Raw genomic sequence first — 14,869 nt, 5'->3', positions numbered from 1 at the left:
TATATGTGTATTTTGAACTATTATTAATTTATTCATTTTATTTATTATTATTATTACCTATTTGTTTGTGTCTAAATTTATATACTTACATTTATTTATTTATTTATTTATTTATTTATTTATTTATTTATTTATTTATTTATTTATTTATTTATTTATTTATTTATTTATTTATTTGTTTATTTGTTTATTTATTTGTTTATGCTTAAAATTATATATATATATATATATATATATATATATATATATATATATATATATATATACATTTATTTTTTTACTTTATTTTATTTTTATTATATATATATACATATATATATATTTAATGAATAAAGTTTTGTATACTCACTTCAATTAAATATACATATGTATATATATTATATGGTTATTTTTTATTAATATAAATGTAGTACATATGCAATATTATCTTAATAATTGTGCAAGTTTTTTTGTACACCGTTGTTTAAATGATATTTTACTTATATACTTTTTTTTTTTTTTTTTTTTTTGTTTTAATATAAAGAAATTTTTATAAAGGAATTAAAATTGAGATAAAAAAGAAGTAAACTTTCTTAAAAAAAAAAAGAAAAAACGCAAAGAATAGTGTCTAAAATTTATTAAGAAAATAAATTAATATATTTTAATTTTTAAGTTAATAATAATTTTTTTTATTTATTTTGATGAATGTTTAATCGTGTATATTTCTCGTATGGATGGTATTAATGAAAAAAATAATTCTACTTACTCTTTTTTTTATCAAAATTTAGCAGTAACAGGGTTTTACGAAGAAAATGCTCTATTTATGACTGTAAAAGAATTATTTGATAATTCTATTGATGCTTTATCTAATATAAAGGACGAGGAAGACAAAAAAAAAAAAAAAAAAATTGAAATATTGATAAATGAATATAATAAAAATTTATCATTCTATGAAATAATATGTAGAGATAATGGGGAAGGCATTCAGATTAAAGATTTGGAAAGTTTTGCTGAAATGTTTTTAACATCAAAAGATAAACGTAAAACATGTGGAAAATTTGGAATAGGTTTAAAAACAATATTATTATATTCTTTTAAAACAGCATATGGATTTTTACATATTAAAGTAAAAGTTGAAAAAAATAAAATTTGGGAATTTATGCTAGTAATTGATAAAAGTTTAAATCACACATTTGTACAAAATTTCAAGGAATATATTGATGGAGAATGGAATTGGTCAGTAGAAATATCAGTTATTTTAAAAATTAATAACAAATTTATTAATGATAAAAGAATTTTTTTATATATAAAATTAGCACTTTTATGGAAGAGAGATATTAATGTTAAGTGCTGCTGTGATTCTGAACAGTTTACATATTCTTGCGATGATCATTTTGAGGATGATCATTTATTAAATTTAATAATTGATAATGGTGTATCTATGATATTTCAAAAAAAACACTTAAGTTCTTATAATTTTAATTTAAATATATGTATGGATGTAAGAAAATCAGATAAAATTCTTACAAATACACCAAATACCAATATAGGTATTATATTTTTAATACGATATGTAAATTCTATGCCTCTTTTCGGTTCTAATACCGATTGTTCTATAACAAATGATTTCAAGTAGAAAAAAAAAAAAAAAAAAGTAAAATGAAATATAATTAAAATAATTTAAAAATTTTTAACTTTTTTTATTTTTTTTTTATTTTTTTTTAATAAATATTAGAAATTTTCTAAAGTTATATGGTCCTCAATTTGGAATGGAACTTTTTTCTGTGGTTATATTTTTATGGCTTATAAAATTTTATCTTTTAATATAAATATAAAATTTGAAAATATACCTAACTTATTTATATGTATGTTTTATTACTGATATAGATGGAAAATTCTAATGAAATTTATTTAGATGAATTAATTAATTTAGAATATTTTAAGGATCTAAAACATGTATTAATTTCCTTAATATATATTATTTCATTTTATAATATATAAATTTTATTTTATAAGTTTTCTTTTTTTTTTCTTTTTCCCTTTTTGCCTTTTTTTTTTTTTTGTAGATATGTGACACATTTTACTTAAAGAAATCAGAAAAGTCTACATGGAATTTAATGATTTTAGTACATGAAAAAAATATTTTGTATATAAACAGATTTTTTTAAAAAAAAAAATGTGATAATTTATTTTTATTTATTTGCAGGGAATAGATGTCATAGGCAGTGATATATCTTTTGCTAATTTAAAAAAAAATTGCATAAAAGTATCTTTTTTTTTCTTTTTTTTTTTTCCTTTTTAACAAACATTTACTAATAACTTAAAAATGTTTTTTTTTTTTTTTTCTTAGGAGGGAGAATATTTATCTAATATAATTAAAAAGTGCTTATTAAATTCATTTAACAATATAAAAACAAAACTACCGCAAGAATTTGAAAGTTTATCAGATTATCAAGTAACACAAATATATAGACATTATAATATACAATGACTTGTAATAAAAAATTGAAATATCATAATTTGTGTTCAATTTTTTTTTTTATTAGCTAAGACAAGCATTAGATATATATGGTACCCAATTGGCTTCTTCTCTAAGTAAAATAATTTTAAAAGGAAGAAAAGAATTTAAGAATAAAGTATTTTTTTTATTGAATGAGAAAAAAAAAGAAAATTCTAATGTAACCGAAAAAGAAAAAGAGGATAGTTTAGAAAAATACACAATTCATGCAAATGAACAAGATCTAATGGAAGAGCTTTATTGCTATATCAAGTAAATATAAAATAAAAATAAAATTTTAATTTTTTTTTTCGTTATTATAAATTCTATATTAATTTTTATTGGGTTTTTTAATAAAATTTAATTATATAATATATTTATAAAAAATATTAAAATATAACTATGTTATTTATAAAAAAAAAAAAAAAAATTAATAAAATATATTTCATTAAAATAATAGACATGTAAAATTAAAAAGAAAAATATAAAAATTAAAATATTTATATTTATAGAGAAAAAGTTTTAAGTGATGAAAAAGGAAATGAATATGTTAACACAAAAAATGATTTATCTGAAAGGTCAAATGCATCGAACTATGAAGATGAAAAAGATGATGAAGAATATGAAGAAGAATATGGTGATAAGAATGAAAGTGATGATAATGAATAAATTTTATTAGACAAAAAAAAAAAATAAAATTGTTTAGAAGAATTGAAAAAATAAAAATAATTTGATTCCTTAGGAAATATAAATCAAAAATAACTTCTCAATACTAAATATGATCTTGTGTATTTATATATATTTTTATTATTAAATAAAACATCATTACAATTAATTACATATACACAAATTAATTTTCATTTACACGATACTGTTTTTTGTTATTTTATTTTATTTTATTTTTTATTCAATATCTATATTTGTTGCAGATAATGATGTATTCATAATATTTAAACTGTTTAATCTTCTCTTTGTAATAATTGTTATATAAACAATTGCAACTACACCAATGACAAATCCAACTAGAAGAATGATTAAATTGCTCCAGTGATTTTCTAATTCTTTAAAAAAAAAAAAAATTTAACGAAAAATGTAAATAACAATGTTAAAAAAAAAAAAAAAAAAAATCAATAATTATAATACCTGATAAATTAGAAATATCCTGTAGCAAAGCACCAATGTAAACAAAAAGAAAAATACCTGTTAATACACAGAAGAGTTAAGGAGAAAAAAAAATATATATAAATTAACTTTTAATAATAATTTATTATTATTTTATATATTTATGTACTTGGTAAAGCAGAAACGGATCCAATAGCAAAATGCTTATATTTTAAGGATGTTACTCCTAATATATAACTAACCACCGATGCAGGTAATATTGGTGATAAACGAATTAATAAAACGAACGACAGTCCGTTTGAATTAATTGCCTGATTAAATGCTAAATATACAGGATATACCATTAATTTTTTATAAATATAATTATGAATAACATATCTTGATATGAAAAAGCATAAAGACATCCCTAAAACATAACCAACTGCAACTGAAAAAACAGCTATGGCTATTCCTAGAACTTTGCCATATACACCTGAAAATATTAATCCTGATACAATACACATAATTTCTACTGACATGAATAATGGTGAGCAAAAAGTAAACAATAATATAAATAAAATAATGCTCCACGATCCTTGTTTGCTTACCCATTCAATAACTATGTGTATTAATACAAGAAACTTTTTAAATTTTGTGAATACATATACAATTAATAAAAGTAGTAATAGTATTAATGTTATTTTTCCTGCTATTAGCATTTTAGTTCTTATATGAGATCTTCTAGAACCTATTAAATCCCCTGATTCAATTAGAATATTTCTCTCAGAATTTTTATCATCATTATATTTATTTTCGAAATCATAATGAGTTTCAGAACATTCTTCGTTACTATCAAAATTAATATTTATATTATCATATTCCTTATTTATTTCATCTAATGGTTTATCATTATCATTAATTAATTTTATTTTTTCTAAATTCATGTTATTTTTATTATCATTTTTAATATAATGAAAATCATTTATATTTGCATAATCATTTATATTACTATTACTTTCATTTATTAAGTTATTTTCATAATTATAATCTAATTCTGTATTATAATTTTTAGATAACAATTCCCTTTCTTTATCTACCTCATTGAAAATAGTATCATAATTATTATTTAGATATTCATACTTTTTATTATTATGATTTTCTAAATTATCCATTTCTTTTTTCATTTATTCTTCCTTTTGTTATTTAAAAGAATTTCCCTTAATAACTTATTTTTCTTTTTTCTTTTTTCTTTATTCTTTTTTTTTATTTTTTTTTATTTTTTTTTTTTTTTTCCTTTTTTAAATGTGTGCGATCATTTATTATCCTCTTATAAGCAAAACAAAAACTTCTTGTTATATTACATATAAATGAAACAAATAATAAAATTCCTAATCAATTTATAAATGTGGTCTATATTTATGTATTCAAATTTTAGAAAGATTAGTGTTTCAACATTTTTTTTCCTATTTATTATATGTGCTTTCCTTTATTATATTACTTATTAAGAATTCTATGCTTTTATTGGAAATAAAAAGAAAAACTATTTTGTCTAACTTAAAACACCTATATTTTATTCATATAATTATCTTTTTTTTTTTTTTTTTTCTTCTTTTGTGTGTGCGAATTATATATCTTTTTAATTTTTATACTACACATAAAAAGTAAGATGAATTTTTTTCTTTTTTTAATTATTGATATTCAATATCTATAACAAAAAAAAAATATATATATATATATTCACTAATATTTTTTAATATTAAAAACAATATGCATATATTTAAAGATCATAAAGGAAAAAAAAAAGGAGAAAATTAAACACTCAAATTTTTTAAAGAATTTTATAACATATTACAAAATTTATTTATATTAAATTCCACGAACAAAAAATTTTGTTTTTTATGACAAAAAAATACAAAAAATAGAAAAGAGAAAGAAAAAAAGAAAATAATAAATGTAAAATTAATATATAATTAAAATTCATAAAAATATAAGAAATATAAAATTAATATAATGGTATTTATTTTGCTATAAATTATTATAATTTTAATGTGCTCCTGTAGACATTTTAATACATTTTATTATATTCTTTCATTTTTTTTTTTGTACTTTAATATTCCAAAAGAAAAAAAAAAAAAGCGATATATTGAACTGAAAAAGAGTGTATTATATATAAAACTTTTTTTATATAAGATATAAATATTTATTTTAAAAATTTTAAAAATTAAAAGAATAATAAGAGGAATAAGCAAAATTAGTTAAAAAATATGCATGACAAAATAAAAAAAAAAAAAAAAAAATCACAAAAAAAAATGTATTCTCTATAAATATAAGAAAAAGTGATAAAGCTCTAATAAAAAGTTATAAGTTTATCCTTTTATTTTACTGATTTAAAAATTTCCTAATATTATGGAAATTTATTCGAAAACATTTTTTTTTTCTTTTCAAATATAAGAAATTATATGAAATATTTTTTCCTAATATTTTTTTTTTTTTTCGTTGATATATAAAAGTAAAAAAATGAGAAAGAAAAAAAATTAAATAACTTAAAAAATTTACAAATATGTTGCTGCATGTAATTTTAAATTTCATATTTTCATTATAAGTAAAAAAAAAAAATAAAATAAAAAAATTTCTTTTTTAGAATTAAATTAAGCAAATATATACTCAAAACGGAAAATTTAATTATTTTTTTTTTTTGTTTCGTTTGAAGTTTTAATTGATTTATGATTATTAGATATAAAAATATGCATATTTTTGTAATCTTTAAATAAAAAAAAAATTATATATTTCATTGTTAATTAAATCTTTTTTTTTTATTTCTCTTTTACGAGCTGTAAAAATTTACAACATCATTATTTTAATAATTTTTTTTTCTTTTTTTTTGCCCTATACTATTAAGTTGACATGATTTTTTTAAATTTCTTTTAGTTGCAACTTTATCATTTTTATTAAATTATAATAGTTTTTCTATTCTATAAAACATCTTATAAATATTTTTAATTTTATAAGCCGTACTTTAACTAAAAATATAATGAAGAATTTTTCTGTTAAAAAAATTCATATGACTTTTAGGAGAAAAAAATAAAACTATATTCTTTTATTTTATTTATTACATTATTACTTAACTTTTTTTTATAGATTATAATTAAAAAAATAAGAATAAATTAAAACCTATGAAATTATTGTATTATTGCTACTGTTTTAATTTACACATTTTAATTTTTTTTTTATTATTAATTCATTTCATTTTTCTCATTACTGATTGACTCAATTGGAAAATTTTGATCTTTTTTATGTATTTTTTTTTTTTTTTTTTTGATTTATTTATATATTTTTTTAATTTACAAATAAAATTATGACTTATAGAAAAAAATTAAGCATATATATTCAAAAATAGTATGAGAGAAGACCTATTGTATTTATAATGTGGTTTTATTTTATTTTATTTTTTTGAGTTTAATTTTGTTTTATTTTTTTTTTTTCTGTTTTTTGTTTTTTACATTAAGATAAAATTCATTTTAAAAGATCAGAAATATGAAAGCTTTTGTTGATAAGGTACAATGTAAAATGAATATATGAAAATATAAAAAATAAATTTTCAATAAATTAATCATTTTTATTTTCATTCTCTTTCTATATATATATATATATATATATATATATATATGTTTTTCGTGTTTTTTTTTTTTTTTTTTTCCTTTTTCTATATTGTTAATCTTTTCTTTTATGCCTTATATGTTTGTATCATTTTTGTCTATTTTAACTTTTTTTTTTTTTATTTAAAGCAGTTTCGAAAATCTAACGAGAACCTAAAAGACGATGATGAATTCTTTATTGAAAGGAAGCACTTAAATTCATTACACAATTATTTTTCTCATTCTTTGCTATATTTAGAAAGGCTGGACAGTGCAATAAAAAATATTAATATTATGATAAGTGATTTAAATACATGCTTGATGTCCTTTTTTGAAAATGATGTAAACTTGGAAATAATTAAACATGTGTCATATATATTGAATTCATTTAATAATGTTAGAGAAAAAATAACAAGCCAAATTACACAATCTAAAACTATGGTTAATAATACCTTAAATAAAATAAAAAATGTACAGAATTTATGTATAAAAAAAAGGCATTTAAGTTCTTCAATAGAACATTATGAAAAAAAGATAAAAAAGCTGCAAGCAGTAACGACTTCTAATCAAAAGCATTTAGATAAGGTTATAAGAAATGAACATAAATTAAATAAAGTTAAAACAGATTACTTAGAATATCATGAGAATATAAAAAAAGGTTTTGATTCTATTTTAGAAAATAAAACAAGTAAAGTTTTATTTGATGCAAGAAAGGTAAACATTATATATTGACAAATGATATTTGCATAATTTTTTTTATAATATTATAAATATATATATATATATTCATCTTATTTAAGAAATTAAATTATATGTAATTATCTAATCTTTTATATTTTATTTATATTCTTTTCTATATTTTTTAACTCATTCAATTTTAAAACTTAATTTTTTTTTCTTTAGGATTTAGAAATTTTATTGTGTTATTTTTCCTTAATGAATTCTGTATCTCTTAAATTAAAAGATCCTTTAAATGAACTAGTATTAAAAAAAAAAAAATTAATAATGAATCATATATGCATTATACTAGTATTTGTATATATGTTTATCAATTTTTTTTTAAATTCCTTAGAAATTGAAGTACTTTGATAGAAAAACAACAAATAAATTACCAATAGAATATAACTTTTTCTTAGAAGAAGAAGATAATATGAATATTTTCACTGAAAAAAAAAAAAATAATAATAACCCTTTTTCCTATGATATAGACAATAGTGAAAATAATGCATACAAAAGTTTAGAGAGCAGTAATTTACAAATTAGCTCTAATGATAAAAAGAACAATAATATTTTTAAAATTAAATCATTTTTAAAAGTTACTGACAAATCATCAAAAATAAAAACTCTGCCATCCAATTTACCGCCAATTTTTCCTCAATGATAAAATTGAAATTTTGTTGAGAACAAATTATTTACATTTATTTTACATTATTTTTTTATTTACCTAAGTATTTATTTAGTTATTACTTTTTAAATAATTATGATAAATATAAAGAAAAAAAAATGAAAAACTTTTTTTTGTTTATATATATATATATATATATATTTTTAGTCAAAAAAAGTTTAAAAAAAAAATATTAATTAGAATATTAATTTTTCTTTTTAATTTGTTTAAAGATTCACTTAATGTATATTTATAATATTCTTTTTTAAATTATGTATTTTTTTAATTGAATATTGATATCGTTTTATGTTTTTAGGCAATTATATGTTATTTAATTTTTTTTTAACATTTTAAAACTATTGATTAAACGTTAATATTAATACACTTTTTTTTTTGTTTACTTTTTTTTTTTTTATTTATACAGTTTTTTTTTCTAAACACGAATTTTAACATTCATAGATAAGTTTTTAAAAGATTCCATTCTTTTATTAATGTACAATAAGAATAATTGAAAAAAAAAAAAATTTAAGTAAAGATATTTAAAGTAAAAAAAAAGAAGAGTACTGTTTTGTTTTGATAACATTTTAATTTCAAAAGCTTGAAAGTTTACTTTAGTTTTTTTTTTGGTCTTAATTGATTGGTTCTTCCACATTTTTTGTTCCTACAGTTTGTTGCTCTTGGATGTAAACGAGCATAACATTTTCTGCAAATTAATTTTTGGCAGTTATATTTTTGTGCTAATTGGGCTAGAGATGGTTCTATTGCTCCTCCTCTTAATCTTAAAACCTGTTGAATCAAAAAAAAATAAATAAATAAATAATGTAAAAGAATTTGAAATGGATTAAATAAATTGTGTATATATTTAATTATTCAAATAAAAAAAAAAAAGTAACTCTATGTATTTAAAATAAATTGAAATATAAAAATTATATTTAAAATCACTTATTTTTTTTCTATATATTTAGTAATAAAAAAAATAAAAACTATATTTATATAATAGGATATTTAATATTTAAATTATTATAATAAATGCATATATAACTAATATTAATTTCTTGAGTTTATATATTTATAAGAAATTAATCATAAAAAAATTGTAACTTCATATTTATAATATAAAGATGTATATATATTTATTTGAAAATTTTAAATATTTAATTTATTTAAATATTACCAAATGTAGTGTTGATTCTTTTTGAATATTATAATCTGATAAAGTTCTTCCATCTTCTAATTGTTTTCCTGCAAAAATCAATCTTTGTTGATCAGGTGGAATCCCTTCTTTATCTTGAATTTTTGCTTTAACATTTTCAATAGTGTCAGATGACTCTACATCAAGAGTTATTGTCTTTCCAGTTAATGTTTTTACAAATATTTGCATTTTTGTAAAAATAATATTAAAAATTAAATTTTATTATATAAAAATTAAATATATTTGTGTTAATTTCGTTATTTTTTCTTCAGTTATTTTATATATACATATATATATATATATATATATATATATATATATATATATATATATATAAATATAAATATTTCCTTTAAATATTTGAAAATTTAAAAAAGAAAAAAACCTTAAAAAAAAAATTATGTTTTTTTAAAATACTATTAATTTTTTAAATAGCATAAAATTAATTGTTCACTTTTTTAATTTTTATTTTTTTAAAAAAATTTTTAAAAAGCACTTAATTTTTTTTTTTTTTTTTTTACAGTGTACACCGTAAATTTAAATAACTTTCATCACCGCATGTATGTTAGATAAATATTTTTTTTTTTTTCTAATATTTTTAAAATATAATAAAATTTTTTTGTAAAAAATCTTTTATTAAAATACTATTTTTTTTTCTTTTCTTTATTTTTTATTTCCGTGGAGGATATGTATTTAATTCTTTATTAAAAAAATTTTTATTAAATAAGAACTACAAAAAATATATATACGAATTCCTATATATATTCATATATAAATACTATATAAATTACATATGGAAAAAATTTAATGAAAATTATGCATAATTAAAAAATATAATTTTTTAGGAGAGATTAAATATTTATTTTTAAGATGTATTAAAAAAAAAAAATAATAAAATAATCGGATATTATGATAAAATAATTAAAATTTTGACGAAATTTCCTTTCATTTAAAAATAAAATAAAATTAATAGAAAGAAAAAAAAAACTTGGTAAAGATTAATGGGATGTTTTTCTTGAAATTTTAGTATTGTTAAAATTCATGAAATTCTTAAAAAGTTGTATTATTAATTAAAATTATTGTTGAAACTATAAAAATTTATAAAAAGAAAAAAGAAGTTACAAAAGAAAGTATTTATGTGATAAAAGAAAAAAAATAATGCATCTCAGTAGAAATATATTTAAATTTTATCCAAAAAAATTTTTTTATAGAATCATTAAGATTCTCCGAAAATTTTAATGTAATCATATATAAAAATAGAAATATAATTATTTATTTATTTATTTTTTTTTTTGGCATTTTGGTTTTCTTTATTCTTTCGACTTTTAAGTGTGTAACTATATATCTTAAAAAAAATATTATATAGATTAGTATTAAGTTCAAATAAAATTATTGCATTATAGTAACATATTTTTATTTAAAGAAAAAAGGGAATTAATTGGAATTTCAAAAATAATATTAAGATGAATACAATTAATGAATTTGATAATATTAATGAAAATAATAATAATGAAAAAGGAGATTATATAATAAAATCTACTACATTTGCTAATAACGAAAAGATGTTTGAATGCCATTCTAAGATAGCACCTGTTGATAAAATTAACGTTAATAATGAAAATATTGAAATATTCATAAATAGTAATAATATAACTAGTCATATAAATAGCGTAATGGGTTATGTTAACAATTTGTTTACTAAAAAAATAAATGAAAAAAAAGGAAAATAAGCCTTTTTTTCTTTTTTTAATTTATAACTTTTATGTATGAATTTAAAGAGCATTATTAAGTAACAAGATAAAGGACAATTCTCTTATTTTTTTATATAATAGTAGAACTTTATATAAAAATAAATTTTTTTGATAAATATTTTATTATAAATATAATTAACAAATAAAATATATTTTCCATTTTTATGTTTCATATTTTCTTTTAAGTATTAAGTAAAACTCTTTAAAAATATTTTTTAACGCATCCTTTTTATTCAATTCGATGTAGAATATATATATATATATATATATATATATATATATATTTTATAACATAATATTATAAATAACACATTGAGTAAGTTATTATCCGTTCATTTGTAATATTTTTAGCTGTATTAAAAAAAAAAAAATGCTCAATATTTTATGCGTTAATAAAATGTTAAATATATTTATTATATGATTTTCTAGTTTAACTAATAGATAATAATAAAAATGGATATATATTGTTAATAATTACATTATGTATTAAATATATGTATAAATGTGTACATTTATATTTTTTTATTAAAATATTTTATTTATTTAGACAATATTTTGAATTAACAATAAATTGTGCTATGGTGCATGTGTATATGTTTTAAAAAAAAAAAAAAAAAAAATTGGAAACTTAATATTTTTAAATGAGATAAGTGTTTTGTTATTTACTCTTTTTATATTATAACCTTTCCTTTAATATTCACTTTTACATAATTTTTTATTTTCACAAATGTACATTTTGGTTTCTCATAATAAAAAAAATAAATGAAATCATAATATGAAATGTTGAATAAGCGTATATATTTTATTTAAAAACTTTTTGTTTTTGTTTTTGTTTTTATTTTATTTTATTTTTTTCATTTTACAACTCTATAACATCTATGCAAAAATGATTTCTTTTCTTTTTTAATAATTTATAACAATTATATTAACAAACTTATGAAATTAAACTTAAATTACGAATTAATTTTAAAACATTTACTACTAGTATATATATGTCTTTATGGTTGAACTTTATTTTTTCTAAAATATTTTCATTTAAAAATGGATCATGAAAAACCAATGCCTTTAATAAAAAGTGAAGATGAATTATCTAAGTGCATTGAAATATTAAGAATAAAAAGGCAAGAAATTCATGAACAAATCTTAAAGGTATAAAGATAAAGAAAAAAAAAAAATTTCACGTAAATAACATATGTATTACAAAAATCAAAATTTTAATGAATTTTTATTTTATTTTATTCTATTTTTTTTTTTTTTTTTTTTGTAATATTCTTTTTCTTTATATATTATTTTATGTATATATTTTGTTTTCAATCTACATGAGGAAGAAGACAAAGAGAGAATGCAGAAAGAGATAGCCATGCTAAATGAAAAATTACAAAAAATTAGTCATAGTATAGCAAAAAAATCTCAAACACGTTTAGAATATGATAGAACAATTAAAGAAACATCAGCAGCATATTCAAAAATAAGAGAATCTGCTAAATCATTATTACACATTTTAAAAAGGGAAGAAAATCATTTGGGTAATAAACTATATAGTGGAGCATCAGAAGATGATTTAAAATCACTCAGAGAATTAGGAAATTTACGTAATTAAAAAAATTCACAGGTATATAGTTAATAAGTGTAGAATTAATATATATACCTTAATATATAAAAATCAAAGTAGTAAAAAAATAAATAAAATAAGCTAAATAAAAATCATACAAATAGGATACTTGATTAAATAGAACAAAACTTTTATAAGAAAAAAGTATAGTATACATATATATGGATATTATGAAAATTTATTCTACATTATTTATTTAAATTAAAAATTGTCTTGTAAATTTACAATAATATCACTTTATAATATTTTTATAATTTTTAAAATATTTTCTCTCAACAATGTTATTTTCTATTGATAATGATGCTATTTTTATAATAATGAATAAAAATAATTATAGATAATTTCCTTTAAAATAATATTAAAAATAAAAATAATTGAGGAAATTACACTTCTGAAGTTTTATATAAAAATCAAAATTTTGTGGAATAATATTTTAATACATTATTTAATATTTATTAAATATTAAATAATTTTTTTTTCTTTTTTTTTTCTTTTTACATCAAACGCTTTTAATTATATTTTAAATAAAAACTAATTATTATAAACTATTTGTTATATATATAAATATATGAATATACTACAATATATATCTATTAACACTAATTTCATAAAAAAAAAAAAAAAAATAGAATTTTTTTTGAGTTTTTTTGGAAAATTTAACAATAATCTCTGAAGCTATAACTTAAATACATTAATTATTCTAAAATAATTTAACATGATATTAAATTTTTAAGAAAGATACTTTAACAAATTAAATATTGTTAAACTTTTGAGTTCACATTTTATTTGAAAGAAAAAAAAAATTTTTTTATTTTTTACATTGTATTTTTACAATTAAAAAAATTTTTAATTCTTTACAACAAAAATATAAATTTTGTCATTTTTACTAAGAAGAAATAAAAATAATACGAAAATTATATAGATGTATAAAACTTAAAACGATTATTGCTAAATTATTTTTTTTTAAATATAAAAGAGTAATATCTTATTTTTCCAATAATTTTTTTTTTTTGTTTTTTTTTTTGATAAAAATGCTATTAGATAATTTTTTTTTTTGAAATAAAAAATATTTTTTTTAAATAAAAAGAAAATGAATAATCTAAATAAAGAAAAAAGGTTATTACTTTTAATTACTCGTGTTAATATGCTTATAAATTTATTGCAAAGTAGATTAGCATATCCATTAATTTACCCATTTAATACAACAGCTTTAAATAATGAAAAATCATTGGAGTTATATTTAGAAAAATTAAGGAAAGATGGAAACTTTAATGAACAAGCATTTATGAAATCATTAAGTTTTATAACACCATCTATTATTTCTTTAACCAAATTAGTGCACATTTTAAAAGCAGGTTATTCTCTTTGTAATTACTCTGGTGTTACAAATAAATTAACTTATTTAGATAGAAAAAATAATAGAAATATTTTAAATCAACATGAAAAGAAATTACATTTATTAAAACCTCAAGTATGGAGATTATTAAAACCAAACGATGAATTAAATACAAAACATTTAAAATGGAGAAAATAAAAATGAAAAAATAAATTAAAAAAGAAAAAATATAAAATATTTATATTCCTAGTATTCTTATGTGTATAATTTATATAGGCACAACGCAGTTAATGTTTTTTTTTTTAATTTTTACTTTTTTATATAAAAAGTTTTCGAAGACAAATTAATATAATATTATAATAAAACATTTAAATTGGTAATT

The 14,869-nt window shown here is 17.0% G+C and overlaps 7 protein-coding genes across 7 annotated transcripts; 5 read left to right on the top strand and 2 right to left on the bottom strand.

Annotated features, from left to right (window-relative positions):
• Positions 1–709: 709 nt before the first annotated feature.
• On the top strand, positions 710–3,145 carry PRELSG_1104900 (DNA topoisomerase VI, b subunit, putative; the record flags this gene model as incomplete). Its single annotated transcript, XM_028677302.1, has 8 exons — positions 710–1,611; positions 1,715–1,766; positions 1,867–1,935; positions 2,046–2,105; positions 2,186–2,245; positions 2,330–2,434; positions 2,526–2,749; positions 2,989–3,145. The coding sequence occupies 8 exons, from the start codon at positions 710–712 to the stop codon at positions 3,143–3,145; spliced, it is 1,629 nt and encodes a 542-aa protein (XP_028533705.1).
• A 234-nt stretch (positions 3,146–3,379) lies between these two features.
• On the bottom strand, positions 3,380–4,761 carry PRELSG_1104800 (SNARE associated Golgi protein, putative; the record flags this gene model as incomplete). The annotated part of the gene is made up of 3 exons (XM_028677301.1): positions 3,380–3,537; positions 3,620–3,676; positions 3,768–4,761. 3 exons carry the CDS (start codon positions 4,759–4,761, stop codon positions 3,380–3,382), a joined length of 1,209 nt encoding a protein of 402 aa, XP_028533704.1.
• Positions 4,762–7,111: 2,350 nt separating this feature from the next.
• On the top strand, positions 7,112–8,593 carry PRELSG_1104700 (conserved Plasmodium protein, unknown function; the record flags this gene model as incomplete). The annotated part of the gene is made up of 4 exons (XM_028677299.1): positions 7,112–7,132; positions 7,363–7,926; positions 8,116–8,193; positions 8,285–8,593. The coding sequence occupies 4 exons, from the start codon at positions 7,112–7,114 to the stop codon at positions 8,591–8,593; spliced, it is 972 nt and encodes a 323-aa protein (XP_028533703.1).
• Positions 8,594–9,202: 609 nt separating this feature from the next.
• Positions 9,203–9,977, bottom strand: PRELSG_1104600 (ubiquitin-60S ribosomal protein L40, putative; the record flags this gene model as incomplete). The annotated part of the gene is made up of 2 exons (XM_028677298.1): positions 9,203–9,382; positions 9,771–9,977. The coding sequence occupies 2 exons, from the start codon at positions 9,975–9,977 to the stop codon at positions 9,203–9,205; spliced, it is 387 nt and encodes a 128-aa protein (XP_028533702.1).
• Positions 9,978–11,251: 1,274 nt separating this feature from the next.
• On the top strand, positions 11,252–11,518 carry PRELSG_1104500 (conserved Plasmodium protein, unknown function; the record flags this gene model as incomplete). Its single annotated transcript, XM_028677297.1, has 1 exon — positions 11,252–11,518. One exon carries the CDS (start codon positions 11,252–11,254, stop codon positions 11,516–11,518), a length of 267 nt encoding a protein of 88 aa, XP_028533701.1.
• Positions 11,519–12,580: 1,062 nt separating this feature from the next.
• Positions 12,581–13,139, top strand: PRELSG_1104400 (conserved Plasmodium protein, unknown function; the record flags this gene model as incomplete). The annotated part of the gene is made up of 2 exons (XM_028677296.1): positions 12,581–12,688; positions 12,864–13,139. The coding sequence occupies 2 exons, from the start codon at positions 12,581–12,583 to the stop codon at positions 13,137–13,139; spliced, it is 384 nt and encodes a 127-aa protein (XP_028533700.1).
• A 1,102-nt stretch (positions 13,140–14,241) lies between these two features.
• Positions 14,242–14,685, top strand: PRELSG_1104300 (conserved Plasmodium protein, unknown function; the record flags this gene model as incomplete). The annotated part of the gene is made up of 1 exon (XM_028677295.1): positions 14,242–14,685. One exon carries the CDS (start codon positions 14,242–14,244, stop codon positions 14,683–14,685), a length of 444 nt encoding a protein of 147 aa, XP_028533699.1.
• Between the last annotated feature and the right edge of the window lie 184 nt (positions 14,686–14,869).

Source organism: Plasmodium relictum, assembly GCF_900005765.1.
Source record: "Plasmodium relictum strain SGS1 genome assembly, chromosome: 11".
Taxonomy (NCBI): Eukaryota; Apicomplexa; class Aconoidasida; order Haemosporida; family Plasmodiidae; genus Plasmodium; species Plasmodium relictum.
This window is presented reverse-complemented; position numbering and strand designations above follow the sequence as displayed.